The sequence below is a fragment of the Daktulosphaira vitifoliae genome, unplaced genomic scaffold, assembly GCF_025091365.1.
Source record: "Daktulosphaira vitifoliae isolate Bord-2020 unplaced genomic scaffold, ASM2509136v1 Scaffold_5, whole genome shotgun sequence".
In the NCBI taxonomy this organism is placed as follows: domain Eukaryota; kingdom Metazoa; phylum Arthropoda; class Insecta; order Hemiptera; family Phylloxeridae; genus Daktulosphaira; species Daktulosphaira vitifoliae.
In genome coordinates, this window is record NW_026099576.1 from 12897872 (window position 1) to 12925856 (window position 27985).

Consider the following 27985-nt stretch of genomic DNA (forward strand, 5'->3'; position numbering starts at 1 on the left):
GAACATCTTACATTAATTTTAAATTAAAAAAAGGTTTTCAATTTTAGAATAAAAAAAAAATTATCATTATTTTTAAATTAAAAATAAATTCAAAAGATCTATCATTCTGACAACCATCTTCATAATTTTTTTTATCAACTTCTACTTTTTATGGCCAATTCTACCACTATATTTCACTTTGTAAAAAAAAAATCTTATATCCTATTGCAAAATTATGACCATGAAAAATGAACACAAGGAATTTTTAGGGCTATCAATTATTTGGTTATGATATAAGTGCCAATAGAATGGAAATATTTCGACAAGAATCACATGGATCAGCCCAAACTGGGAATACTCTTCAAGAAGNGGATCAGTCCAAACTGGGAATACTCTTCAAGAAGTGGTTGCTAATACTGAAGCAGTAGTCACAATGTTACCTGAATGTACTCATGTCCTTTCAGCATATTCTGTTTTACTTGAGTAAGCTATAAATTAAAATATCAATAGGACAGTCAGTATAAGTACAAAATTAGCTTATAAAAATAACTGTAAATAATTTAAAACTATGTTTGTAGATCACCAAAAAAAAATCAAGTTTTTATTGACTGCAGTACAATCAGTCCGGACACATCTAAAAAAGTAGCAGAAATGGTTGAGAGTAAAGGATGCAAGTTTTTAGGAGCTCCTGTTTCAGGAGGTAAATAAGGAGTATTTTTCTGAACTTAAATTAAAAACTTTAAAAATTTATATTATAGGAGTAGTTGGTGCTGTTAATGGCACACTTACCTTTATGGTTGGCGGAGATAAAGATACTCTTGTAGCCCATCAATGTTTATTTAATGCTATGGGTTCAAGAACTATTTATTGTGGAAATCATGGATCAGGTCTAATTGCCAAAATATGTAACAATATGATTCTAGGAATGTCTACTGTAGCTGTGGCTGAAGCCATGAATTTAGGCATAAAGTAATTTTTCTTCAAAAGTTATAAGCTTTATTGTAAAATAACATGGTTAAAATAATAAAACTAGAAAAGGTATAATAAGTTTAACACTTTTAGATTGGGACTAGACCCTAAGCTTTTTGCATCAGTGATCAATACTAGCTCAGGTAGATGTTGGGCATCTGAAGTAAACAATCCTGTACCAGGAGCTCTCGAAAATAATTGCCCAAGCAACAATGAATATAAAGTACATTACACGATAATTACTAACAAAACTAGAAATTAATGATTTTTTTTCCAGAATGGGTTTAAAGCTGATTTACTATTAAAAGACATGAACCTAGGGAAAACTCTAGCAAATAATTCACATGTACCAATACCATTAACTGACAAGACAGTAGAGATGTATAATGCTCTGTCATCAAAAGCATTGGGCGATAAAGATTTTTCAGTTGTCTACAAATATTTAAAGGATTTATAAATTTGAATTTTAATCCAGAGCATTTACATAAAATAAACAGAAAAAAAGCAAATTACAATCAATTTATTTTAATTATTTTTTATTGTACATACACATAATACAAATAAAACATTGTTATAGTCTACTAGTTAAATTTTTGTTCACAATTGTACAAAAAAACATACAAGAAGGAAAAATAAAATGCAAAAAGGTACCACTTTATAATATATACAAGATCGTGGAAGTTACATATTATAAATAATTATATATGAGTAATAAATGATGTTAGATATTATAAAAAAGTTTACATGAAGATGTTATAAAGGAATGTGTATACCCAACTAAGAATAATACATATTTATTATACATACATAGATATTAATATTTGTTAACTGTTAGTGTTATCAAATAGAGAATATATTGTGAAAATATAACTATTCCATAGAAAATAGGATAACATAATTTTTTTTTAATTGAGTCTTCAAGAGTAGTTAATATTTTAACTTTTATATTCCGTATTTACAATGTATCAAATATCCACATTGTATTAACACACGTTATCAAAATTCTAATTATAAATTTATACAATAAATATGAATACCATCTGAGTAAAAATTAATAAATTAACAAATAACACTTTAACCTATACTATGACAAGCCATACTAGCCAAGTACTATATGGTACAACTTAATATTGCTTAACCAAACCATTTTTTAATGACATTGCACTCAGTTATGTAAAACTGGTTGCTTATAAGTGAATAAATACTTTTTTTCTTTATGCTTGATTTATTATAACTTAAAATATTATCTTCTCACTATCTGTGCACCTGTTTCAAATACTTTACCTAAAACAAACATTGTAGTATAAGAATTTAATGTATTAAGATATAAGTCATTTGTAAATTAACATCCAACACTGTGCACCAGTAAAGATGTTATAGCGATTTTAATCAATATCAATAAATGGTTCAATGCAAACGTTTAGAATTCAAATTAATAGTCTGACATTTTATTACTTTTGGATATATTTAATACTTGTTGTAAAATATTTAAATGATTACACTAGTTTACAAATAAAAAAAAAATTTCTGACCCATTGACTTATAATAGTCATTTTTTATGTAAAATCATTCACTGAATCCGAAAATGAAGTCCAAAATACAAGAAGCAGAACAGTTTTTGAGTTATTACGAAATTAGCGTTTTTCGTGCGCCGTGAAAAAGTGTTTTCATTATATTCTAAATATCTTTAAATGCATTGAACCGATTTTCATTTTTTTTTACATAAAATTAAACAATATTAAATTACCTATAACTTTTATCTTAAACAATTTTTTATCTGACTTTTTTCTTGTTTGCTATCTACGAATTTACCACTGAATTTTTATCATTTTTTTCAATATGTCAAAAAAAATTCAGAGTTTTACGTAAAATACACCAATAAAAAATAAATTTATCAACAATATACTCAATACACATTATACTCTAATATATAACAAAGAAAATGATATATTATTTTACAGTTTGGTGGGCTTGTGGTAAATTTTTGTATTTAAAGAAATTGATGTTTCAATCCTCTGGCTAATAAAAATAGAATAATCCTACCACCTTTACATATTAAACTTGTACATTTTAAAAATTTTGTTAAAGCTTTAAATGAAAATGGAAATTCATTTACTTATTTGAACACTTTGTTTCCACATTTGTCTGATCCAAAAATCAAAGAAGGTATTTTCATAGGACCACAAATAAAAAAACTAATTAACGACTCCAATTTTGTGTTAACTTTATCAAAAGACGAGGCTTTAGTATGGAACTCGTTTCGTTTGGTTGTAAATTATTTTTTAGGAAACTTCAAAAGTTTAAATTATAGAGAAATATTAAACGATTTATTGATAAACTATTCAAAAATAGGTAAACAGTACATTTTATAATTTTATTATTTTCTGAATAAGAGATACATGTATATTTTTTAATTTTATCGGAAATAGGGTTAAACATGTCATTGAAAATACATTTTCTTCATGCACACTTAGAATTTTTTCCTGAAAATCTTGGAAATGAAAGCGATGAGCATGGTGAACGTTTTCATTAACAAATAAATGATATAGAACGTCGTTACCAAGGGTTTTGGGATGAAGCAATGATGAATGACTATTGTTGGTTTCTTATAAGAGAAAGCAATGAAACATATAAAAGAAATATTAAGACTAATGCGTCCTATTTTCAATTAAATAAAAATTATTCTTTGGTTATCATACAACTAATTACAAAAAATATCATAGCAAAAATTATAATTGTTTTCTTTTTTGTAAAACTTAATTATTTATTTTTTTAATTTTATATTAAATTTATTATATTTAAAATTATTTTCTAAATTCATGCTAAAACAATTTCAATTTTTTTATTTCTATAGAAAATTACTTTATATTTTTAGAGGATTATCATTTTTTTTTAAATACGAAAATTTACCACAACCCCACCAAACTGTATAATTAACTCAATTTAAAAATATCTCAACAAAACTATATGAAATAACCTTAAGTTATTTAAAAAATCAAAATTTTGTTTTGAAAAGTAATATTGTGAGTAATTTTTCAATATTTTTTTCTATATTTTACAAAATTAAAGCATCACATTAAAAAAACTCTGATATTAGGAAATTTGTTTTATTTTTCAATCGCGCATACTTCTTCATTTTTTTTTTTAATATTACAAAATAATATATCATTATGTATTAATGTTATGTATTAGAGTATAATGTGTATTGAGTATATGGTTAATAAATTTATTATTTATTGGTGTATTTTACGTAAAACTCTGAATTTTTTTTGACATTTTGAAAAAATGATAAAATTCAGTGGTAAATTCGTTGATAGCAAACGAGAAAAAAGTCAGATAAAAATTGTTTAAGATAAAAGTTATAGGTAATTTAATATTGTTTAATTTTATGTAAAAAAAAAAATGAAAATCGGTTCAATGCAACTAAAGATATTTAGAATATCATGAAAACACTTTTTCGCGCCCCACGAAAAATGCTACTTTTGCAATAACTCAAAAACTGTTTTACTTTTTGACTTCATTTTCGAACTCAGTGGATGATTTTACATAAAAAATGACTATCATAAGTCATAGGTCAATTTTGTTGTAAACTAGTGTTATCAAACACATAAATATATATATATATATATATTATGATTTATTATATACTTTTTTTAAATTTATATTTATTATCCATATATGGATAGTAAATAGCATACATAGTATTTTACAAAATTGTAATATTACTGTCATAGCAACAAAATTAAATTCTGTCCATCAACTTGTTAAATAAAAATTGTTATAGATACCAATTTTCTGGTTTGATTGTTAATTTTTTTAGATTATGTTGTGTAAATTTAGACCTTTAATTATAGGATAAGATAAAATTGAAATAATAAGTTGAGGTTTTGAGGCATTTTTTTTCATTAGGTAAAAGCCATACATTTATAGGAAGAATAACTTCTGTATAGAATAATTTAAAAAAAAAAACAACAGACTATTCGATAATTCGACCTTTAGGGAGAATACTACAAAGAGAGAGTGTGTCATTAAATGTTTCACTCATAAGAAATTATAACTAAAAACTTAATTCAAGTTCAAAAATCTTAAATACAATATTGTTACAATTTCAATCCATTTGGAATTAATTGGAGAACATAGACAATTAGAAAATGATTAAAAAAAATGTAGATTAAAATATTTTTTAAAATATTAGAAAAAGTAATTGTAACAAAATAAGAACATCAATTAAATTTTTAGTAAAAAACTACATTATTAATTTGTGATTTCTGTCATGTTCAACTAATATTGGTAAGTGAGACACTCCAATTTTTTAAATTAAACCTAAATCATAATACAATACATTTTGTTTCTTTTTTATCTAAATAATAAGACACCTAATATATATTTCTAAATATTATCCATTGAAGTTTAATATTAAAAATAAATAAATATCTGATACACTTTAATTAACTTATGATTTTTACCTTTACGTTATAATTATTCTTGTTACTTTGCTATGAACTAGTAAAAGGTGATATTGGTAAATCAGCTAACAATGATGCTGGATCCAATATGTTAGCCATATGAGATTGTGATAATCGCTCTAATGATCGAACATCCATATCAACAGCCTCTAGTGCTCGTTCTAGTTCCTCTGTTTCTTCGCGAGAAGGTACATACTGTCCATTTTTATCAACTAAAAAAAAATATATTTATATAAAGTACAAAATTAAAAACATAATATTTAAATATTTACCAGTAAAGAGATCGTTGAAAGCATCTACAGGTATTTGGCTAAAAACACTGGTTATATCATCATGGTCATCTAATAAACGTGATGCATGGCTTAATTCAGCAGCATCTAAGCCAGCAAGAACTTCATCACCAACTTCTTCATTAGCAATAATGTTACTTCCTACTAACGAAACATATTACGTACATTAAATATTTATATGAACTATTCAAGTTTGCTAAATTTTACCTGGATGGAGATACATATCAGGATTAGCAACGGATGTGTAGAGTGATGCAACGTCACAACCAACATTTTGTGTCAACTCATTAGTACAAGTTATTGGTTCAATAGTGGAGTTAGACTCTATTGTACCAGTATAAGGAGGGGGAGGGGTAGGAGTTTCAAGAGGATATTTAGGTGGCTGTTTTTTCTTTTTACTTCTTTTAGATAACTTATTAAATGGTGTATTTTTAGGTCTTTTTCGAGGTTTAGGTTTGATTGAAGGTGTTTCTTCAGTCTAGAAATAAGTTAAAACATTAGTTAATTTATTTTTATAGCTTTCAATACATAGTATTAATATATCTTTTAGTACTGCTATTATTTTTAAGGTACAGTTTGTAGAAATAATGCAACAAGTTTTAATGATATATGAGATTCCATCCCGAGATGGTAGGGTACAAGGACTATTAGTACATTAGTAATATGAAATTTATTTGATGATATTTACATTAAATTATTTACTTACTTGTACTGAAATTTTTGAATATAAATGCTCAAAACATAATGGTTGTACATTGCGTATATTAAATACTGTATTAGTACATGGGCCTTGATTTGTTCGAGCAGAACAATGTTCAAAAAGTAGTTGATCAACATTACGTAATATATGTTTGAAACAATGGCGCGTACAAGGTATAGCGGAATTGTGACATCTCTCCAAACAACATTTTTGTTGTTTCATAGTTACTCCATTGGTTCTATAAAAAATTTAATTTTGTTATAATAAATAATTAAGGGAAAACCTATTCTCTGTTATTATAATGACAAGTTGTTAAACAATAATATGATAATAAGACTACATCTTTTGCAGCTAATTTGGTAACACAATTTTCAACCATTACAAAGAAACATAGTTAAGGTGTTTATAAAAATTATTTTTTTAATTAAATAGTGATTAAAAGTTTATTTATTAAAAACACATATTAATTTATATATTAATATTATATAAAATATATAATTGTATAGTCAATCAATTTTTATATTTTTAGAATACATTATGAAACATAAATAAAAAATAAAAATTTAGTTATAATTTACCATAAAAATGAAAAGATCATTAATAATATCAATAATGCTGAATATATTATGTTTTTGTATTATATTATTGAAAAAAATTACCGTTTTGTTTTAATTTTGGAACCAGAATCTGAGCAAATATATTTGGTAACATAAGCAGGATCATGTCGTATAGCATTAGTCATTGCAAATACCAAATCCGGTGAAGGTGAATTATCAGGTAGATTTGATAGTTGATGAAATCTTCTCCTGAGTATTGATCGAAGATTTTTCACTTTGGCATCGCGATCAGATGAAGCTGTTCGTACAGCAGGCATCCAGAATCTCTGATAAGGAGTATCTTCTAATTCTAAATTTAATGGGTTATCATTTTCTTCGGTGTCAGATGATACTAAATCTATAAAAAAATTATATATGCAAATTTTTAAATATATTTTCTTTACTCATTTAACTAAGTAAAAAGTGTTTGGAGGAATTTGAAGGCTTGAAAGTATTTTCAACACAAGTTTCAATGTATTTTATTAACATATAAATATATAAATAACAAATATATATATATATATATATATAATTACCTAATGGGTAAAGGTCTTCTCTTAGTTTAGCTTCTTTTACACATTCTTTTTGTATCCTTTGTAAGGTCTCATGGTGAGTACCACAATCTTTTTGCCAATTTGTCATTTTAGCATACTTCCTTTTGGGAGGAATTGTTATTACATTACAACTTAATTGGTTTTTATCATTTATACAAGGATCAAATTTTTCAGATTTTTTGCAAACATTTGAACCAATTTTTTCATTTTTACTCTTGTTCCTTTTTTTGACTGGAATCTTTTTTTGTGATTGTTCAGCCAACCGATCTTCAATAGTTTCAGGCACATTGAAAGAAGGTGGTGTTGGAGGTGTATTATAAAGAAAGAGGTCATTATAAATGGAGGATTCCTTGACATTTTGCTTTTTCATTACTTGATCAACAGCACTATTGTCATCAAACTCTATAGTTTTTACTAAATTTTTGGTTTTTAATGTTATTTTAGGTACTTTAGGTAATGTATTTTTTGACTTGGGTGAGCTAATCAAACGGTTTTTTAATACAGTCTCAATTTTTTCTTTTTTACACCCTTTGCGGTCTTTTTTTGATGTACGACCAGATAACTGGACATGTCCATTACATTTGACGCTGCCATCAAATGAGCCCATTGAAAACATGTCCCGGGCAAATACATTCTGCATCGCTTAACTTTTTTTAAGTATTTAGATGATTACAATACTGCATTCCGCTACTAAAACAATAAAAGAGTTTAAGATTTTAAACAATTAAAATAAAATTTTAAAAAGAATAGCATCATAAAAAAATTAATATAATTTTTCAGTATATCTTATAACTGCATAACTCCAAAGTTTTAAATAATAATATTATTTATTTAATAACATAATGCATAGTTCAAATGTACATTGGTTGTTTTTATTCATTTTTAATTTAGTGATAAGGTTATCTAAACTGTATTTAAATATGGATTATTCTATTAACTATATTAGGAATAAGAATATGATTTTACTCAATGACTAAAATATTTTTAATGATTTAGTTATTACGTAAATAAAGATGATAAATAAACTCACCAGTTAAATGTATTTGTAGTTGACAGCGACGAGCAGCACACAATCACACTAGTCTTCCTTCGCTAGTGTCAATGATACAATCTAGTTTAATAAACGTTGATACATTTAACGCATTAATATTTATATTCGGTGATGTGCATTAATATCTTAGTTTTACAGGGCAATTAGTTGAAAAAAATATTGAAACAAAATTTATACATATATATTTGATTTTAACATTAATAATTTTTTTATCAATACAAAAATTGATAATGTAGAAGAATATAAACAAAAGCAATACCAGTGTAGGTTTTGAATACAATATTTTTTCAGTTATTACCGTATTTAACCAAAGTGTTTCTACGTTTATAGCTATATATTTCCCACCATGTTTGGCAAATGATAACATTTTTGTCAATAAATGTATTTCCTGATTTATAATAATGGTCACACTGCTGTATTACTCTTATATACTGACAGGTTGCGATACTACTCGATCGAAACATCGTTCATCCCGCCACAGCTGAAAACGTGATTATATTCAGGAGGGATTATGGGTTTTGAAACCCTCCACCTGAATTTTTTTTGTATAATTCATAATTAAAAATTATTTGTTATATCTTAAACAAAACATGTTAGGACTATAAATATTAATTCTAAAAAAAAAAAATTAATAGGTACAGCTAGCCATTGATAGCATTGAATAATTATCAATGTTTTATTATGAAAGATATAAGTATAAATAAAATGGTTAGCATTATTTCATTTTGAATAATGTAGGATTATTGATGATTAGTTTGTTTTTAGAGAGCTAGGTGAGATCAGTCAATGCACTCAGATCTGTAGGTTCATTGTGCACGACTTCTATTGAAATTGAAATTTTCACTGAAACATTATTGCCATTATTTGTTTACCTTGCGTTATACATATATATATATATATATGTCCGTGTGTCCGTGTGCGTGTCCCATTATGCCACCTACATATGTTCAACGAGTGTTGCTCTGACAAAATTAAGTACCACTTCCAAATTTTTTGTTGGAAGAAACAAATTCACAAAAAATGAGAAGTACACATAGTTATCTTAGTAAATGTTTATTATTTAATTAATTCTCTTAAGTTATAAGAAAAATCCATTCATTTTTTAACAAATAATATTTTTATAGTCAAACGAAAGAATAAGCCAAACCAACGGGATATTAAAAGGATGTCACAATAAGCTGAAATTAAGAAAATTATAATTACAGTTAATATAAATTATACTGCACAATTGAGAGAAATTGATAATTACCATCAACTTTCATTAGAATTAATGAAAGAAATAAAATAAAATAATTTACAGCAACTAAATACAACGAGTTCACCTCTAGTTTTTTATTTAGTCATTAAAATAGTTGGTATAACACATAAAAAAAAAAATTAGTATAGATGGCTAAAAAATAGGACAAATCTCCAATTTTGCATTTTTAAGTTACACTACAGGTTACTAGTAAACATTTTTATATGTTATTTACAATTAAACAGGTAAAATATTGCTCCAATATAGTTTTAAAAAAGTAATTAAATTTTTTTTTAATTAATTGACACATTCATTTTAAAAAAAATGTTCAATTTTTCTATGTCCCTTGGAACTTATTCATAGATCACGTAGCAATATTATTTTTAGTATAAAATTATCAGTCTTTCTGACTTTTTTTTAATTGGTGAAATGTTAATTTTTTTTAAGTGACTAACTTTCATCAATTAAAAAAAAAATTTCTTAATAATGTTACAACTCATTTAATTTTTTCAATTGTATAATAATTAACTATAGGAAGGTTTGCTGAGATTGATATAAATCAATATGAAAAAGACATAACAAAGAACTTTAAAAATGGAATTCTTTTTTTTAAGATTTTATTATGTAACGCATATTTATATTGTACATTAAAATACGGGAGCTTGGTATTAATAAGCTTTCTTCCTGAATGAACAACCTGCAATAAAAAAAAAAGATTACTCATAATTAATGTAATTTACAATACTTAGAAAAAAAATTAACCTGCATTTTACTAAAATTAAATACTTTACTTGATTCATAGAAATGAAATAATTTACTAAAATTATAACAATTATTTTGTTTTATTTTCTTAATGGAATAAATTATATTTTATCCAATGATATACAATTTAAATATTATAAATTATCATAGCTAAAATAGGGATAATTGAAATTCAAATATATTACATTTGTTAGAATTATAAAACTCTTAATTATGTTAATCAAAAAAATTCACACAATAATTATTTCGAAAATTTTGTGTTGAAATAGTGAGAAATATATGTGTATTAGTGAGCGAAGTAAAAAATCACTTTTCATGTAATAAAATTAATCAGTATTATATCTATTTTTCCTAAAATGATAAAATTTCAAAAAAGTTAGATAACAAAATAAAATTTTTGTCAATGTAATACTATTAACTTTTTTTAATGTCTGGAGTCATTTTAATTGTGTTGAAAGCGACAAAATATAATTTACTGGCTTTTTCAGATATGTATTTCTGCAACACAATAATATTGTAATTTTCAATGTATTAATGAACATTAAAAAAATAATCTGGAAGAGATACCGGGTATTAAATTGACAACAATGTATAACAATTGTTAAAATACATTGTATTTACAAAAGAATTTTAATATTATATTAAAACGTGGATAAATATTTAAAAGCTAGAAGCAGATGACAAAATAGACTAAACAATTGAAAATAAAGGCAATCCACCCACATACATTTCAAAACTTTTATATGTATCCAAACATTAGTAGTTCATAGAATAATTTTCCCACAACTTAAGAATGTACTTTATCTTACACGCAAGTAAGTTTTTTACCTTCAAAATATGTTATTTTTTAAAAATAAAAAACAGAATTCAATGTTTTGAAGTAGTATACTTTTTAAGATACCTATTGTTTTTAATAGTTACTTATTCTATTAAATTAAATTTACAGGAGAACCAATTAAGATTTCATTTTAATACATTTAAAGTATCATTAATATACGGTTGTAGTATAAAGTATGTTTAAGTAAACTATTTTAAATGATTATTTAATTAATTTGTTCAATAAAATATTTGAGTATTCCGAGAACCAGTAAAAACTATATCTGAATATGAGAAAAAAATAAAAAATACTCCTGTAAATTATGAATTTTCTGAAATAGAAAATATTATATAAGAAAATGAAATGCTAGCCTGATAAATTAAACATCAAACAACTAAAAAAAAATTATTGTAATAATTACCTTCAGTTAATCTTGCTCGTCCTCCGGTTGGTTGGCATAGAATTGTAGAACATCCAGTACATATAACTACACTTTGAGCATGACTAAAAACAGTAGTAATTTTATAACATCCTGGACATTTGACATCCATAAAAAAAGAATTTGGGTGTTGAACAAGACGCTTTAATTTATGTTTTCTACGTTCTTCAACTGCAGTTGGATGAAGCAAATCTTTAGCTAACTAGTAATTATAAATAAATAATGAAAATTAAATACTTAAAAAATGTTTTAATAACTTACAGGCATTGTATCTTCTAACTGAATATGACAGTACAACTAAATTTTATCTGAAAATAGAATAATATGGTGAATTTAAAACTATTAGTAGAAAACCATATAAAAATAAATGTACGTAATTAGTTTTTCAAGTATTAATTTTAGTATGTTCATGAAATAAAGCTGTAGGCAACTAAGAAGATGCTTTGTTATAATAAGTCAATTATACAAATTTCATTCATTTGCAATCATCTAAAAAATAGGAAATAATCTGAATTAAATTTCGTCATCTAATTTAGAATTCCGAAAAATTATACGTATTAATAAAAATTTATAGGACCATAACCTAGAGAGTAGTATACTAATAGTTTTAGCTTGATAAGCTGTCTTTTCACATTTTAATATAATGTGTCATCTAAGTAATAGCTCCAATGATTGAAATATCAAATATTAAAAAACTAAAATTAATAAATTTACCTTAGAACTAGAAAGTAAACCAAAATTTACACTTACCAGTCACCGAAAAGGGAGCTTGAAGCACGTTTTCATGTGTAGACAGACCGAAACGTTAACAGAGAGAGGCTGATGGTGCGGAGCGGGATGGTCGACGCCGTGTCTCATGGAAGAAAATAAAGCAACGTAGTACTTTTAAAAGAAAAAAAGAGTTCTAGCTTCTAGCTTTTAAATGATGTTAGTAACAACTCTATTAGCGGTAAATTAATTTTCAAGTTCAATGTTTTATACTTGTTAGTAAGGTATAACAGAATTGTAATTAAAAATATTTTAAAATGTTTTCTTAATATCTTATTAGTTTATTGAAGTAGTCAGTAACTTTAGTTTTATTGTAAATTCTTCATTCGTACTTGGTGCCATGGGCGTATAATTCATTTCATAGTCAGGGGCGCATTCACATATTTTAGCCTTTAGGCATATAAAAATTTGCCACCCTTCATTACGTTATGACGCAAAGGGCTCATTTTTATATATTTTCGCTAATTTAAAAAAAAAAAAAAAGTATTTAAAAATATTTATCAAGCAAATCTATGTTTATTAAATACGTTATTACGGAAGGGGCTCATTTTTATATATTTTCACTAATTTTTAAAAAAAAAAAAAAAGTATTTAAAAATATTTATCAAGCAAATCTATGTTTATTAATAAATTATAAAATAAATTTTTTGTAGCTATTAATATACATATCATAAATACACAATAAATGTAAAGGATTATAACAATTATTAGAACGTCAATATGTCCTAATAACAATAAAAAAATAACTCGCTATTTATAAATCTGTTAGCCTTGAATATTTGCCGTCCCATAAAATACGCCACTGTTTATAGTGGGGACTTCAAATATTTCTATTGTTGGCTTGAAGTTCACATAATCCCCATGTAAACTATGCTAACGATTAGGACCTAATTAAAGTTATTACCGATCACAGGATATAATAAATTTGTTACTTACATTAGCGTAAGGAGAGTACTTAGCTCCAAAAGCTTACTTACCCTACAAACTACTTTGTTACTACCCTAAACTGTCGTCTAAACGGCTTAATTAGTAATACAGATCCTTATTATGCTGTGATATAAGGATAGGAATTAACGCGTTAAAAATTCAAAACGTTAAGTTAGGTAATTCGTTTTTTTTTTCAAGTATATTGTAACAATACCAAAATAAAAAATAAAATTACATTTTTTTCTAGTTATTTTTAACTAAACTAAGTTAAACATATACATAAGTTGACTTTTAGCTTAATGTACTACTTTCAAAATTAACTTAACTTTAACAAGTAAAAATAAATATGTTAACTTGCCTAGTCGAACTGTTTACATTATCAAATTGAAGTATATTTAAATTTAATCAAACTTTAAGGTTTACTTAGTAAAGAGAGGAAGTCAAAATTTTCGAGACATATTGGAAAAAATTTAAAAAAACAGTTACTTGTCATTCATGTAAAATTGAAAATTTAAAATGGTAAAAGCTATAGATATGCATATCCTTAACTTTCAGAGTTTTATAATATGTTTGTAAATAAATAATGTCCTAAATACACGCCTATAAAAAAAATAATAATTTGAATATTTTTTTTTTAAATCCTCAAAAAGTTAAACGCAGTAATATAAAATGCAAATTATTGCAAATTTCTCAATCAAATAAAGAAGAATTAATGCGTTAAAAAAAAAATTATACAATGCTTCAGAGCTAAAACAAAAATTAGACAATGACAGCAAAATATTTACACCATTTTCTTCATAAAACTTGTTTAATTTCAAAATATGACACAAAAAAAAAGACTATTAAGTTGCCTATTCATAAATACATCGGCGTTAATTAATTGTACTCGATGTAGTAATTGAATTCTGAGTAATGTCTGTTATCTAATTATATAAATTCCTAAACTATAACTATCATAATTTTTTTATACTTAAAATTTTTAAGAAACCCACATATATTAAAGTGAGATTATTTTTTAAAATTTAAAACTATTATCTTAATAATAATTTAATTTATGTACTACTACTGTCCACAAATTATTCGATTACGATTATATAGAATAAATTATTAAATTTTGATAAATAGTTCGATAGATCACTATAGTTTGCTGAACTATAATTATATCTGTGAATTTAATTACTGAGAAAATTATACTTTTGATTTTGAAGTTCAATCAATTTAATGTACGGAATACATTTCCATCCAAAAATTTGAAAAAATACATAGTTCTGATTTAAAACCTTTTTTTATTTTTGAATCTATAATACCTAGTCAACTTTTTTTGTGTGTACCTAATTTATGTATTACCTTATTGCCAAGAAAATTTTTTCGGTCCAATTTCAATGGTCTAGAACTTTGATATAAAACTTTTTGATGGTGACTTGTTTTAAGTAATTTTATGTAGTACAATCCAGTATTTAACCCAACCAAACATATCAGTATTTATGACGTATAATGATCGTATCAAAAAGTGGTTTGATCATGAATAAAAAACGACAAGAATGGATCCAAAGTAAACTCAGATATTCAAAATCGTAAACGCACCGAAGTCAACGTTAAAATTGTAGATACTATGTAGTAAATCAAAATATATAAAATCCAGTAAAAAAAATCAGAGTGCCTAGTACCATTACATTAAAATGGGGTTCTACCTAAAAAAAGAATTACTAACTAAATTAGCACACTAAATAGAAACTATAAGAATGTTTGAATGTATTGTTAATTTTTTTTTTAATTCTGAAATTTGGTTAATTGAAAACGTCTAAAATAATATTTAAAACATTATCATTAACAATATCATTTCAAATATTACAATTTTTCAACTATATTATGGCTGAAGAAAATTTGATATTTTTTTTTATCATTTTTAAATTGCACTTTAAAAATACTCATTAGCGCTACAATAATATTGAATACATTTAAAATTAAATAAATTTATTTATAACAAAACTAAAATTTTAGTCAATAATTTTTTTAACGATTAGTAACCAGTAACCAGTTTTTAATCTAGATGTAAATATTTATTAACAAAATGTTTAAAATATAAAACTTGTTGTGTGATTACTACAGATTAATTAACTATTATTTATCGAACAGATCTCTTCTGAATAATTATCTAATTCAACCAATTCATAACATTTATTGTTTCTGAAATTCTTACATACATGGGCGTCCATAAGGATGGCAAAGCATGAAGATTTTTTGTTTGCTCAATTTTCACGATCGTTATAAATTATAAAATTTTTAAAAACAAACTCTTTTAATTAAAACATAATATAATTTTATTTTTATATTATGAATTCTAGGACTAAGAGCATTGTATTTTATAGATTAGTGAAATAAAGGTTTGGTTTTTATTTTTTAAATTTATAAAGACATTTAATTTTATAACTAATACGTAAAACTACTAAAACATCTACTATTTATAATATATTTTCTGCGGGGCCCATAGGCACCATTTAGAATAAAAGTTTTGAGAACGCTGAATGTATTTTCCCTCTACCATAAAAGACACTATATATGCATATATCAACATACATATTTCTTATAATTTTTGGAGAGTAAATTCGATAGCTGAAAGGACAAAACTCCTTCTTGTTTATTTATTAGATCTAACACATTTTGTTACTTTTTTAAACTATAATGATATTTATTAAAAAATGTAACTTCAATAGCTAGTAATTTATTATTAACTGACTATCTTATATATTGTGCGTACAGCTTTTTGGTCATGATAATATCAATGTTAAGTTCTTTTTTTAAACATTACTCTTGGAACATTTAGATTAAATCTAAAAGTTTATCTAAAGGTTATAAATGTATAGTAAATAGGTTGTTCAGTAAATAAGGAAACGATTTTCTATTTTTCTCATTGTTTGTAACAATCTACCTGTTTCCTTACTTACTGAATACTCTGTATTCATATATTTTTAAATGAATTAATTTTATAGAAAAGTTTTGATGGATCGCATTGAAATTGTGAAATAATTTGCAACTTATTAAATTTATTTGTGAATTATTATTAAATGATGTGTCATTCACCTTACACATGCATGATTTCTAATGAGACGCATGATTGTGCATATTAATAATAAAATTTCAAAGAAAGGTTTCTGGGGCTTGCACAATAGTAAACTATATACTAAATCTAAAAATAAAGAAAATTATTTCATGGTAATTTTTTAAAATAAGATAGCCTTTTCTACATTGACACAGGAAATAAATCACCGACGTAGGTACTAATAGTTATTTTAGAAAATGTTAACGATGTTTGAAAGTTAGTAACAGTATGCCAAACAGGAACTAAAATTTCTAAATGAAGTTAAGTGATATAGGATTTGATTCATGACTTTGTGAGATGGTTCAGGGTGTTAAAATTAAAAAGACGCACTAGTAGAAAACGTAAGATATTTCAAGAGATGAAAAAGTTTTTTTTTTATTTGTTAATTCGAAAAAAGGGTCATGTATTTTTTTCTTTTTTGTGGTACGGTAAAGGAATACTAGAATACTTAGGAATACTAATAGAGTGCTGAAAAACTTAAAGTCAGCACCGATTAAAAGTTATACGCAGTGGTGTATTTTTAAATTTTCTGACCCTATACCATGGCCCCCATGCTCCAAGGATAAATATGCCACTGGTTATACATAGGTAGAACTTTTATAAAAAAGAGATGCAAAATAGGTTGATACGCTTTTAATTCATTTGAAGTTGCTTTTATTCAGCAAACGTGAATAAGTCTAATTAATAACTGTAAAAAGAATTGAAAAAAAAATTGAATTACTTTATTAAAAGCCACTTAATGAATCAATTACTAAATTGAAATCAAATTGAAAATGTTTTTCATATAATAAATCACTTTGATAAATATATGTTACAATCATATAGTCTACCTTTTTTTAAGAAGAAAAGGTTTTTAATAAAAAATTGTTCAAGTTACGAACCATAAAAAGAGAATAATATTTGAAATTATTGGTTAATTTAAAACCATGTTAAGGTACCTACTAACTAAATATTAAAAAAAAAAGTGTTAAATATATAAATACAGACGTTTAAGAGCCCTCTGGTAAGTTACACTAAGGTATGATTGTAAATTTGATGTATTGTTACATTAAAAAATGACGCGACTGTTAGTTAATTTTTGCTAAAGGTAAATATGAAATGATAGTTTACAACCTGGTAGGACCAGAGTAACAGTCAAGAAACTATTGATGTTTCTAATGATATTTTTCGTAGGTTATAAATTATCAACAATTAGTTAATTAAAATCAATCGAATACAACTTTACGTGTTTTCTTAAAGTTATAAAAAAAGAAAAGTATAACTTTCTTTGTAACTTTGAAAAAACATATATTCGATTTCTAGTATTTTTGGTTAGGAAAGTTTTCCGCGTTAAAAATTATTCACTGCGCTTAAACGATAAACACTCATTGAATAACTACGTGTAAGACGTAACTAGAAGACAAAACTTTCAATTAAAGTTTTTTACTTAAATTTATTTAGGAACGCCTGTATGTGGTATTTGGATGAGAGGCGGCTCCCGAGGCTAATGTACACCATGTGAATGAATTTCACACGCACATAAAGCGTTTCCGAGAGAACCGTTATAAAATCACGACAACGATGATGCGCTCGTTATTCTCACGGAAGATGAAATGCGACATCATAATATTATAGTATACATACGGTTTCTTTACCGGTTTTCATTTACTTTGAATGGTTTGAACATGAACTAGGTTTTTCTGCGTTCGGATATTTACACTTCGTCCGTAATATATGTAAATATAATATGATGCACGATTACTCGACTGGCAGACAAGATTACACTTTGACCATAGTGTGTGGTCCAAACGGACTTCTTGGCACTGGGACTTACAATTTTTACGAAATCTTTTAAATAAACGGCTATTGACCGCCCGTTTCGACAATCGTTTTCAAACTTATTATGGAAATGTTCCACCTTGAAGTAAGGCCATTTGATAGGAATTTTCAATAACGTCATTTTTTATGCTTACATGATTGTTCGAATTTTTAGTTGGCTGGCTTATTCGTTATTAAATAAACGCATTGGTTGTTTAATGTTTAATTGATTCATACTTAATTATAACACGTATTTATCAGAGAAAGTCAATGATCAAAAACATGGATGGATTTGGTACATTGTAAATATATTATACCCATTACGCTCTTGGGCTTGTTTCGTGACTTAACGTATACATTCAATAGTGTTTTATTTTTCTGTAAATGAATTTTATTTATCTTACTAATTATTTAATTACTAATCGAAAAATACCGTTTTAACTTTCTGGGCTGGGCGCGTACTAAGAAATTATGTTAATCGACTGCAAAACGAAGAAATGTTTATACGGTACTTAATTCATTCATATACTAATGTAAAAAAAAAACTCGTTTATTACTGTAATATCACATTACAGACGATATAGTGTGCTAACCGTTAACATAGATAATATTACAATACTATAAATGTAGAGTTCGACAAACAAATATTTTCAAATAACATTTAATATAATTTTATAGATGGCTCCCTATAATTATACTTGAGATTTTTTACCGCACTTTTAATGTTATTCTTATTTCAATATTTTGGGTACAATTTCTCTGGCGTTGCTAACAATTGAATTGTATAGTGTCTTCGATGCCACAAATTTCATATTTTGTCGATTAAGACAAACGAGAAGTTTGCTAATTTAAATTTAGTATCAAACAGTTTTTTCAATGAACCAAGTACAATACAACTACAAACTGAAATTATTGGTGTTTCCGGTAGTCGCGCCATAAAATGGAAATGACAAAGACTCGATAGATAACAATAATCCGTGTCGCTGCACTTTCCCTACATGCTTGCGCAGTCGTTGTCACTTTCGACACGTTCTTAATGACAACTCGGTATTTCCCTCGTCGATGATGCAGCATTGGAATCTCGTGTCTCCAGCACAGCATTTCCATATTACATACACATTATTTTACTACATTGGCATGTTGAGCTTATACAATTCCTGGAACATTGATTGCTATCGAGGGGACGTATTACCATGACGGTGGTACCAAGCAGTGGCGAGTGAATATAACTCTTCGGTAGCGGTGGGGGGGGAGTGCTGGGGTCTGTGGGTTTCGGTTGCCGGTAGGTTGAATTGCTGGCCGGTACGCAAACGGTTCGCGCGGTCCGCTGAGTATACACGTTCTTACTAACACTCGGAGTAAGTACACGTGAGTGATTTTTAGTATTTGGTCCATACAGTTACGCAATCCAGTGCGTGGAGTTTATGTTTTCCAATGTATTCCCGATGATTATCCGTCTAACGAGTTGACCTGACCACGTCAACGCACCCGACATGTCTAGATCGCCGTACCGCAGGGCTTTTGTGCCCTTATTGTTACTTTTGATAACGACACATCCGTTTGTCAGAACTCAGGATGCCGATTTAGCCAGCAGCTTTTTTTCAGGTAGTTACAATTTAAGTATGTAAACATTTTCAGAAACGTTTTCCGGTTGGGTAGAATGAATAAATTACACATTACTATTAAAACCTTATTTTTGTATTCATAGCTCAATAATCTGCTTACATATTGCTTTCAAGATTCTCGATTCTAATTGTAGTTTTTATCGTCATATCCACATATAATCGTTGGAAATTATAATTTTCTAATTATGTTCCATCGACATATTAACAATGGCTGTAAAAAACGAGAAACTTTTGAACCGGTGATAGTGACATTCGTCAATTAGCGGTGGCGATGACGAAAAAATCAGGACATAACGGTTTCCTGGCGGCAGTGGCTCGCGCAAACAATTGGTACCATACATGTTTATATAGAAAGCGTTTGACCCCGATCCCCATCGCTGTCGGTGATGGAAGTGACAGAACAGTATGTGCACTTGTCGTCGTTGTCATATACCTCATACACGTGCAATAATAATACACCAGCATCACTATTGACAATTTGCATACGTTCCTAATTCTTCCGACTTCACACCCACTTAACGGCCGCGGCCTCGACGACCTTGCCGGTTACTGACCCGAGACCACCGTAGGCAAACATTGGATCAGTCGCTAACACTTAATCATAAGTGAGCAACATGTAATATTAGTAAAAATATAACTGTCTAAGATTTTGACCGTTGCTCGAGGCCACAACAATATTATAATTGCGAAATAAATTAGCTAAATAATAGGCGATTGCGATTTTATAATTATGTACACACATTTATAATTGTTCTATAGAAGACCAATTTCAGTTATAACAATAGGCGTGACTTGACGAATCACCTTTTTTATCATTTCGATTAAAAATAGGTTATACTTTTAATTTTCTTAACAATTTTAATGAACGCAGAGGGTGATAAATGATATTTAATTAAAAGAGTTCTTTGATAGATAATTAAACTAATAATTAATAATTATCTTCAGGGTAGAATTTTTAAGATTAAGTTTGTAGTCAAATTCTCTTATTATAAAAAAAAAAGTAGGTCTTAAAAAATTTTTATTTAATAAATATCTCTAAAGTTCGGGATCCAAAGACTAGAACCTTAAATTAAGCATTTTAATTCCGGCTTAAGGAGTATATGTACAACTTTTAGTAGAAACAGTACATTTTTAAACATATTTTTCTAGAAATTCTCAAAAATACAAACTTTTTAATAATAAAAAGAAAAATTCAACAAGCTACATAATAAATTTTGATTTAATTTAAAAACATATGCTCTAAAGTAATTCTTGTACAAATGAGTGGTTATTTAATATAATCGACTATTATTATATACTATTAAACATTGACTAATTTAGATTTTTCTATCTTAGAAATCTTTGCAAAGTAATAAATTTAATTTAAAAAGTATAATCAAACATATTGTTGAATACATTTTTTTATTTAATATTCAAATGTTATCTATCTGATTAACACAAAGGATTTTTAATTCACTTTTGTAACTGTTAATTTAAGATTTAACGCTAAAAAGTACGTTACAAGAAAATGAAAATCCTATGAACTCTAAAACCTGTTTACTGAAACCTGTTTCTTTATAATGAGACTTCTGAGATTACTTTTCGATACCCAAATACTAAATGGCCTCTGACAATGTCATATTAAACAACAGAACCCGTTAAACAAAATTAACCACAGAACATGAGTGAGTGGTCAGTATACTAAAATGTATTATACAAAAATAAATCACAGCTCGAGTATAATAAAAAAAGAAGGCTGAGCTTAGAAACGAGGCACTTTAAAAAATAGTTAGTTGTTATCAAGTGGGAAATACTACTCGTCGTGATCTACCCATTATATTTAATCACAGATCCCCTACGATGGTAGCAATTTAGACACTTGTAGGATTGAGCTGGCCAAAAGTTTTTAATCGTCGGCCGAACGTAACAACGTTGAATACCGTTAGAAAAAAACGTGTGCAGTCTAGGACCGTTATGGTTGTGCGTCGTATCTTTATTAGTATAGATATAGAGAGTATATTCACAATGCATGTGCGGAAACATTGGCCTGTGACCCAAATACCTACTTGAGTCTTACATTGTTGGCATTGAGTTATTAAAACAAAATAATAATGTTATTGTGTTGTTATCATTCATTTTATTGTTAACAGGTCTGTTGGACACTATCACCACAACAGCGGAGACCAAAGACTGTCCAGGTTATTGCGCTCATGCATTAGCAACGATAATATGTTATGATGTACTCGAAGACGTCAAATGTCCCGGTGAAATGAAATGCTGTTTAGATAAACCTCCTGTTAATGGAACGACAGGCGTTATAGCCAATAATAAAATAGACCAGACGTCTGGTTCTACTCCACGGCCCTCATTGCCGGTAAGTTATTTTAAAAGACTAAACTTTATAATTAATAATTATAAATAAATTTGTCTCACAACAGGCTNAATTTTAAATGACTAAGCTTCATAATTAATAATTATAAATAAATTTGTCTCACAACAGGTTTCTAACAATAACAGTAACAACTATTATAACAACAACAATAACAATAATAATAATAATAATCAGAAGCCACCGCCAAAATCTCCAAACGATAATTTAGGTAAGAATAGAACTAAAAAAGACTTAAGGTGTATGTTAAAAAGGATAAATTATCATTGTTATTTGGTTTTTCATAGATCTGAAGTGTCCAGGCGTATGTACGCCCGACAGATTAGCAGACTATTGTGAAGCTGTTTTTAATGTCACTGAAATGTGTAAACCGGGTCTCAGATGTTGCGTTCCGAAAAATGCATTCTTGGGAGCTGAAAATCTTATTGTGTATGATAAAACGTCCACTAGAATTAATACTGCCACTTCATCACATCGAACACCAGAAAACTCATCGCCAACTCCAGCGGTAACATCGTCGACAATTAAGACGACTGTTGAAACATCTAGTAACAGTCAAAATGTCGCAGTTCCAGCCGGTCAAAAAAAGTGTCAAGGTGAATGTACCAGCGCACTTTATGCACTGTTTTGCGACGAAAACGATTTGGAAGCGTACTGTCCAGTCGAAGGCGAAACTTGCTGTATAACTTCATCAACAGCGGAAAGCAACGAGCCTACTTCACCACCTGCAAAACAACCAACTAAACCACTCGTCACAACCCAAGTGTCAGTTAACAGTAATGCGCCAAAATGCGCAGGTTACTGTATCTATGAGGTGATGACCGCTTTTTGTAAAAGACCTTCTGTGTTGGTGTATCATACATCTACGTGCTTGCAAGGCTCGGTGTGCTGTGATAATACCAAAAGTCCTCCACCTCCAACGACTACTATCAAACCAAAACCACGTCCTACAACAACTACGACTTCCATGCCGCCGCCACCGCCTGATGACCGACCTGATTGTCCCGGGTCATGTGTTTTTTCTTATTTGTACTTTACATGTTTCAGTAAGTATTTAACAAAAAAAAAGATAACTTGTTGACGGAGTAAATTTTATTTTTTATTAAGAAATGTAAATGTTTTTTTTTTTTTCAGAAAACGCCGAAATTACTGACGTGTTCAAATGTCGAAAACACGGAACTCAATGTTGTGCTACCAAAAATCAAATTCGAGAAATGACAGAGCAGAAAAATGGTAATGTCGGTGTACATTCGCCAAATAACATAATTGGTCAACCACCACCTTCCCAAAATTTTATGAGTTACAATACGCACAGAAACGAAACTATTTCACAATTCAGACCACATGTACCAAGTTCTTTAGCAGTTTATCCTCCACCTCCAGGTTAGTAACTCTAACTATAAGTATAGTTATTTAAAAAATATTCTTCATTTTTTGATTACTAAAAACAATACTTGTATATTTGAATGTATTGAGTATGAAATTACATTAATTGTAATTGATTTATATTTTTCAAGCATCACATTGTTACTATATAAATCTCAATATGCTTACATAATTCTTTGTTTTTTAGAATACCAACCTAACTTAACGGTATCTACTTTGACTACGCCTAACCCATTATTCACAAAACCACCATCCTACAGTAAATATGTATGTGGAGTCAAAGGAACAGCAAGATCATCAAGAGTGGTCGGCGGAGAAGATGCACAACCAAATGAGTGGTGCTGGCAAGTGGCGTTAATAAATTCATTAAACCAGTATTTATGTGGTGGAGCATTAATTGGCACACAATGGGTACTTACCGCAGCTCACTGTGTTACTAAGTAAGTACTAAGTAAACAAACTGATGTCTTCACTTTCTGAACACGTAATTTTTATTTTTATTTTTAATTGAATATAACAATTTTATCAATAAAAATGAAATTTTCCTGAAACAACAAAATTATAACTTGAGTAGAACTCGGTTGTCTTTATACTCGGTTTATTCTTTTTTGTTCTGTAAGTCGCGACAATATTATGGATATTTATTTTATATTGACTACCTAAAAAACAATTTCGGTGCACTATTTTTATATAACTTTGATTACAGTAATTATGTTTGTATTTTTATAATTTTGTATATGTCATTGCAGCATCGTACGGTCTGGTGATGCTATTTATGTACGAGTCGGTGATCACGATCTAACTAGGAAATACGGAAGTCCAGGCGCTCAAACTCTTCGAGTGGCCACAACATATATACATCATAACCATAACTCTCAAACATTAGATAATGACATAGCGCTATTGAAGTTGCACGGGCAAGCCGAACTTAAAGATGGCGTTTGCTTGGTATGCCTCCCAGCAAGGGGTGTCAATCATGCGGCCGGAAAGCGGTGCACGGTCACAGGTTATGGTTACATGGGTGAATCTGGACCCATACCATTGCGGATCAGAGCAGCTGAAATACCAGTGGTCAGCGATACCGAATGCATACGTAAAATAAATGCGGTTACCGAAAAGATCTTTATTCTACCGGCCAGCAGTTTTTGTGCGGGTGGTGAATCTGGAAATGATGCCTGTCAGGTAAACAACAATACAAATAATTTATTGGCGTTTGGATAACCGACCGTTTCTCAGTCAAAGACAGCCCGTTTTTAATCCGATAGTACGGCGAAACTTCTGATGCAATAAGAATTTTGAAAACGAAATTGAATTCAATATTATGATGAAAAGTTTGGTCAGCTATTTATTTTGAAATTTTGTTTACTTTAATCCCTAAGTACAGGTTTTATTTTTGAAACGAACTTGGATTTGAAGAAATCAAAATTTCAAAAAAGTAAACTGATCTATATTCAATCGGCATGATGCTAAATTCAAAAAAAATTTTAAAAATCACATTGTATCCGTAATTTTTGGTCGTACTTTTGGCACAAAAATGGTTAGTTTTGTATAATTTAGTATTTTCTTTTGGGTCTGCGTAATGTACATAAAATATGAAATTGTCTATAGTTGATTCCTAAAAATCGTTGGTACCGAGAGGTCTTAATTAATCAACTTAAATATATATATATAATACATTATAAGATTTATCGTAGATTATAGTAAAGATATTACTATTATTATTATTNAATCAACTTAAATATATATATATAATATATTATAAGATTTATCGTAGATTATAGTAATGATATTACTATTATTATTATTTTTTTTGTAAGGTGTTTTTTATGTTAAATATATATATTTAAATAAGTTTAGAGTAAGTTTAAATCGGTAAATCAATGTTTGCTTTGATTGTAGGGTGATGGCGGTGGACCATTAGTGTGCCAGGACGATGGATTTTATGAACTGGCCGGACTTGTATCCTGGGGATTTGGATGCGGAAGAATAGATGTGCCAGGTGTATATGTTAAAGTGTCCTCATTTATTGGATGGATTAACCAGATTATAAGCGTCAACAATGTGTAATACTATTAATACACTTCAAATGAATATTGATAATATTCACACTAAAGAGTCCCTAAAAATAAATTACTCGAGATTATTCTATATTTAGTTTTANTCCCTAAAAATAAATTACTCGAGATTATTCTATATTTAGTTTTAATTTATTATTATTTATTATAATTGTTTTTGTATATTTTTTCAATACGTCGAAAACTAAATGTAAAGAAATAACATTTAGACAAAATTAAACATGTTTATCAAAATAATTATTCGTTAGTGTATAAATGAAATTGAATGAATTGTCTATAATATGTTAACTAAGAAATACATTTATATAAAACAGTTCTTTTTACACATTGATAAAATAGATTTAATTGTACATACCGTCATATAGGCCGACTTGGGGCAGATTAATATCTATTATTATTATTTTAGTCCTATCAATCGACAGCACTAGTAAAATGTTTTCAAGTATTCTTAAGAAACAAAATATTTTTTATACAAAATNTAAAATGTTTTCAAGTATTATTAAGAAACAAAATATTTTTTATACAAAATTAAGTGATGAAATCTATAAAATATTTAGCTGTCCCAAGTTAACTACAACAACATGGCATTGCCTTTAATAGATGATGATGAATTTAACTACTGCCTCAAGTGGGCCCATTCAATGTTAATTTTGATTTGTTTTGGACATTTTTTAACCTTTAATTTTCTTTCCACTTAAATTTTTTGTGTAAAAAATCATAAAATACTTCTCAGAATATCTTATGGTAATTTTAGATAAAAGCTCACCTGTTATTTAAATTAAATATTTAATTGATTTTAAGTAAACATATATATAAAAAAAATTAGAACTTCCAAAAAAAATCTATTCTTATAAAAAAATATGATATAAAATCTAGATTATTTTAACACGGACAGTAGAATTTCTAAGCCTCATGCACTATATTGAAGGGTCTATTGTGAAATAATTTTTAGAAAAAGGAATTTAATTTTTATCCATCATTTAATTTTAAAAAAGCATGAAAATATTGACCTTGAAATAGAATAATGATTAATAAAAACTACATAAAAGTAATTTTACATATTTTTTAAAGATATGCTTAAATTATAATGGTATAATTTTGCTTTGAATTTCACACCAATTTATTAAAATTTTGAGAATCATACTAGTAAACTAAAATGTTTACTATATTCTTATATGTTTTACAAAAATTAAAATGTATTCAGTATAAGTAAAATAGAAGACTGTCAAAATTAATTACATATACAATACATTTCATAGATATTTGTGTATGTTATTTACGCTTAAAACATGACCAATGACAAAATTACTTTTTACCTATTAAACGTGTTACACTCTAATGTTTTCAAATAATTTTTAAATCTGTTTACTACAAAAATGTCAAAGGTTTTTATCAATCAATATGTTTAGGCCAAACGTGCTTTATATCTATAAATCATTTGATTATTTCAACTTTTTGTCTTATACTGAGAGATATATATAACACTTCAGATAAAAGCTTTTAAAAAGTGGCATTTTTTTATTAAAAGCATCTAATAATTTCAATTAAAAACCAACTTTGAAGTTTTCTGAGATTTTTTTAAATTCGATTAAGTAAACGAGTTTAATGAGATTCCAGAAAGGCTCAACAGGTGACCTAACTTGATAATTTTGATTGTACTTGAAACACTAAACACGTTTTATTTTATATGGTTACAATATTATAAAGAAATTTGATAGATGATTGAAAAAAGTGGTAGGAGAAGTTGAGTGAAAGAAAATCATATTAATAACAAGTCAACAGCTAGTCAGTAGTTTACTGGTAACCTTTTTTTTCTATCGATTAAGGATGTATATAAATATATTGAAGATATTTCTTGGTATCTCATTAAGAATAAGGTAACAAACAATAATTTATATTAATAATATTTTATAAATAATTAAATTCTATTTTTAATAATACGATTGTTATTTAATATATTAATATATTAAAAGGGCAAAGATGTTAAATAAAAAAATTACCTTTTGTATAAAATTCATTAAATCAAATGAATTAATTCTTTGTGTTGTCAAAAAAGAGAAGTAAAAATATATATCAAAA

At 27.3% G+C, this 27985-nt stretch overlaps 4 protein-coding genes across 7 annotated transcripts in view; 2 read left to right on the forward strand and 2 right to left on the reverse strand.

The window, feature by feature from the left end:
* The window catches only part of LOC126908156 (uncharacterized), a 44125-nt gene that overhangs the window by 9642 nt on the left and 6498 nt on the right, over nt 1–27985 (forward strand). The gene's annotated exons all lie outside the window — the stretch shown is intronic.
* LOC126908121 (INO80 complex subunit D-like) lies at nt 1223–8817 on the reverse strand. Of its 3 annotated transcripts, none has more exons than XM_050690006.1 (8): nt 8585–8817; nt 7537–8244; nt 7064–7358; nt 6411–6642; nt 5912–6182; nt 5687–5845; nt 5415–5626; nt 1223–2232 (listed from the first exon to the last, which is right to left on the reverse strand). In XM_050690006.1, exons 2-7 carry the CDS (start codon nt 8192–8194, stop codon nt 5445–5447), a joined length of 1797 nt encoding a protein of 598 aa, XP_050545963.1. In that variant the 5' UTR covers nt 8195–8244; nt 8585–8817; the 3' UTR covers nt 1223–2232; nt 5415–5444. The 3 variants fall into 3 exon arrangements, with proteins under 3 accessions (XP_050545963.1, XP_050545962.1, XP_050545961.1); XM_050690005.1 differs by having other exon boundaries at nt 1224–2232; nt 5687–5848; nt 7537–8241; XM_050690004.1 differs by having other exon boundaries at nt 1224–2232; nt 5687–5848.
* On the reverse strand, nt 10430–12722 carry LOC126908155 (40S ribosomal protein S27). Of its 2 annotated transcripts, XM_050690069.1 has the most exons (5): nt 12611–12703; nt 12234–12349; nt 12122–12168; nt 11843–12062; nt 10430–10539 (listed from the first exon to the last, which is right to left on the reverse strand). In XM_050690069.1, exons 3-5 carry the CDS (start codon nt 12125–12127, stop codon nt 10511–10513), a joined length of 255 nt encoding a protein of 84 aa, XP_050546026.1. In that variant the 5' UTR covers nt 12128–12168; nt 12234–12349; nt 12611–12703; the 3' UTR covers nt 10430–10510. The 2 variants fall into 2 exon arrangements, with proteins under 2 accessions (XP_050546026.1, XP_050546025.1); XM_050690068.1 differs by lacking the exon at nt 12234–12349 and having other exon boundaries at nt 12611–12722.
* LOC126908118 (protein masquerade-like) lies at nt 19750–25987 on the forward strand. Its single transcript, XM_050690001.1, has 8 exons — nt 19750–20057; nt 22207–22430; nt 22557–22656; nt 22733–23491; nt 23580–23828; nt 24019–24271; nt 24581–25013; nt 25731–25987. Exons 1-8 carry the CDS (start codon nt 19946–19948, stop codon nt 25896–25898), a joined length of 2298 nt encoding a protein of 765 aa, XP_050545958.1. The 5' UTR covers nt 19750–19945; the 3' UTR covers nt 25899–25987.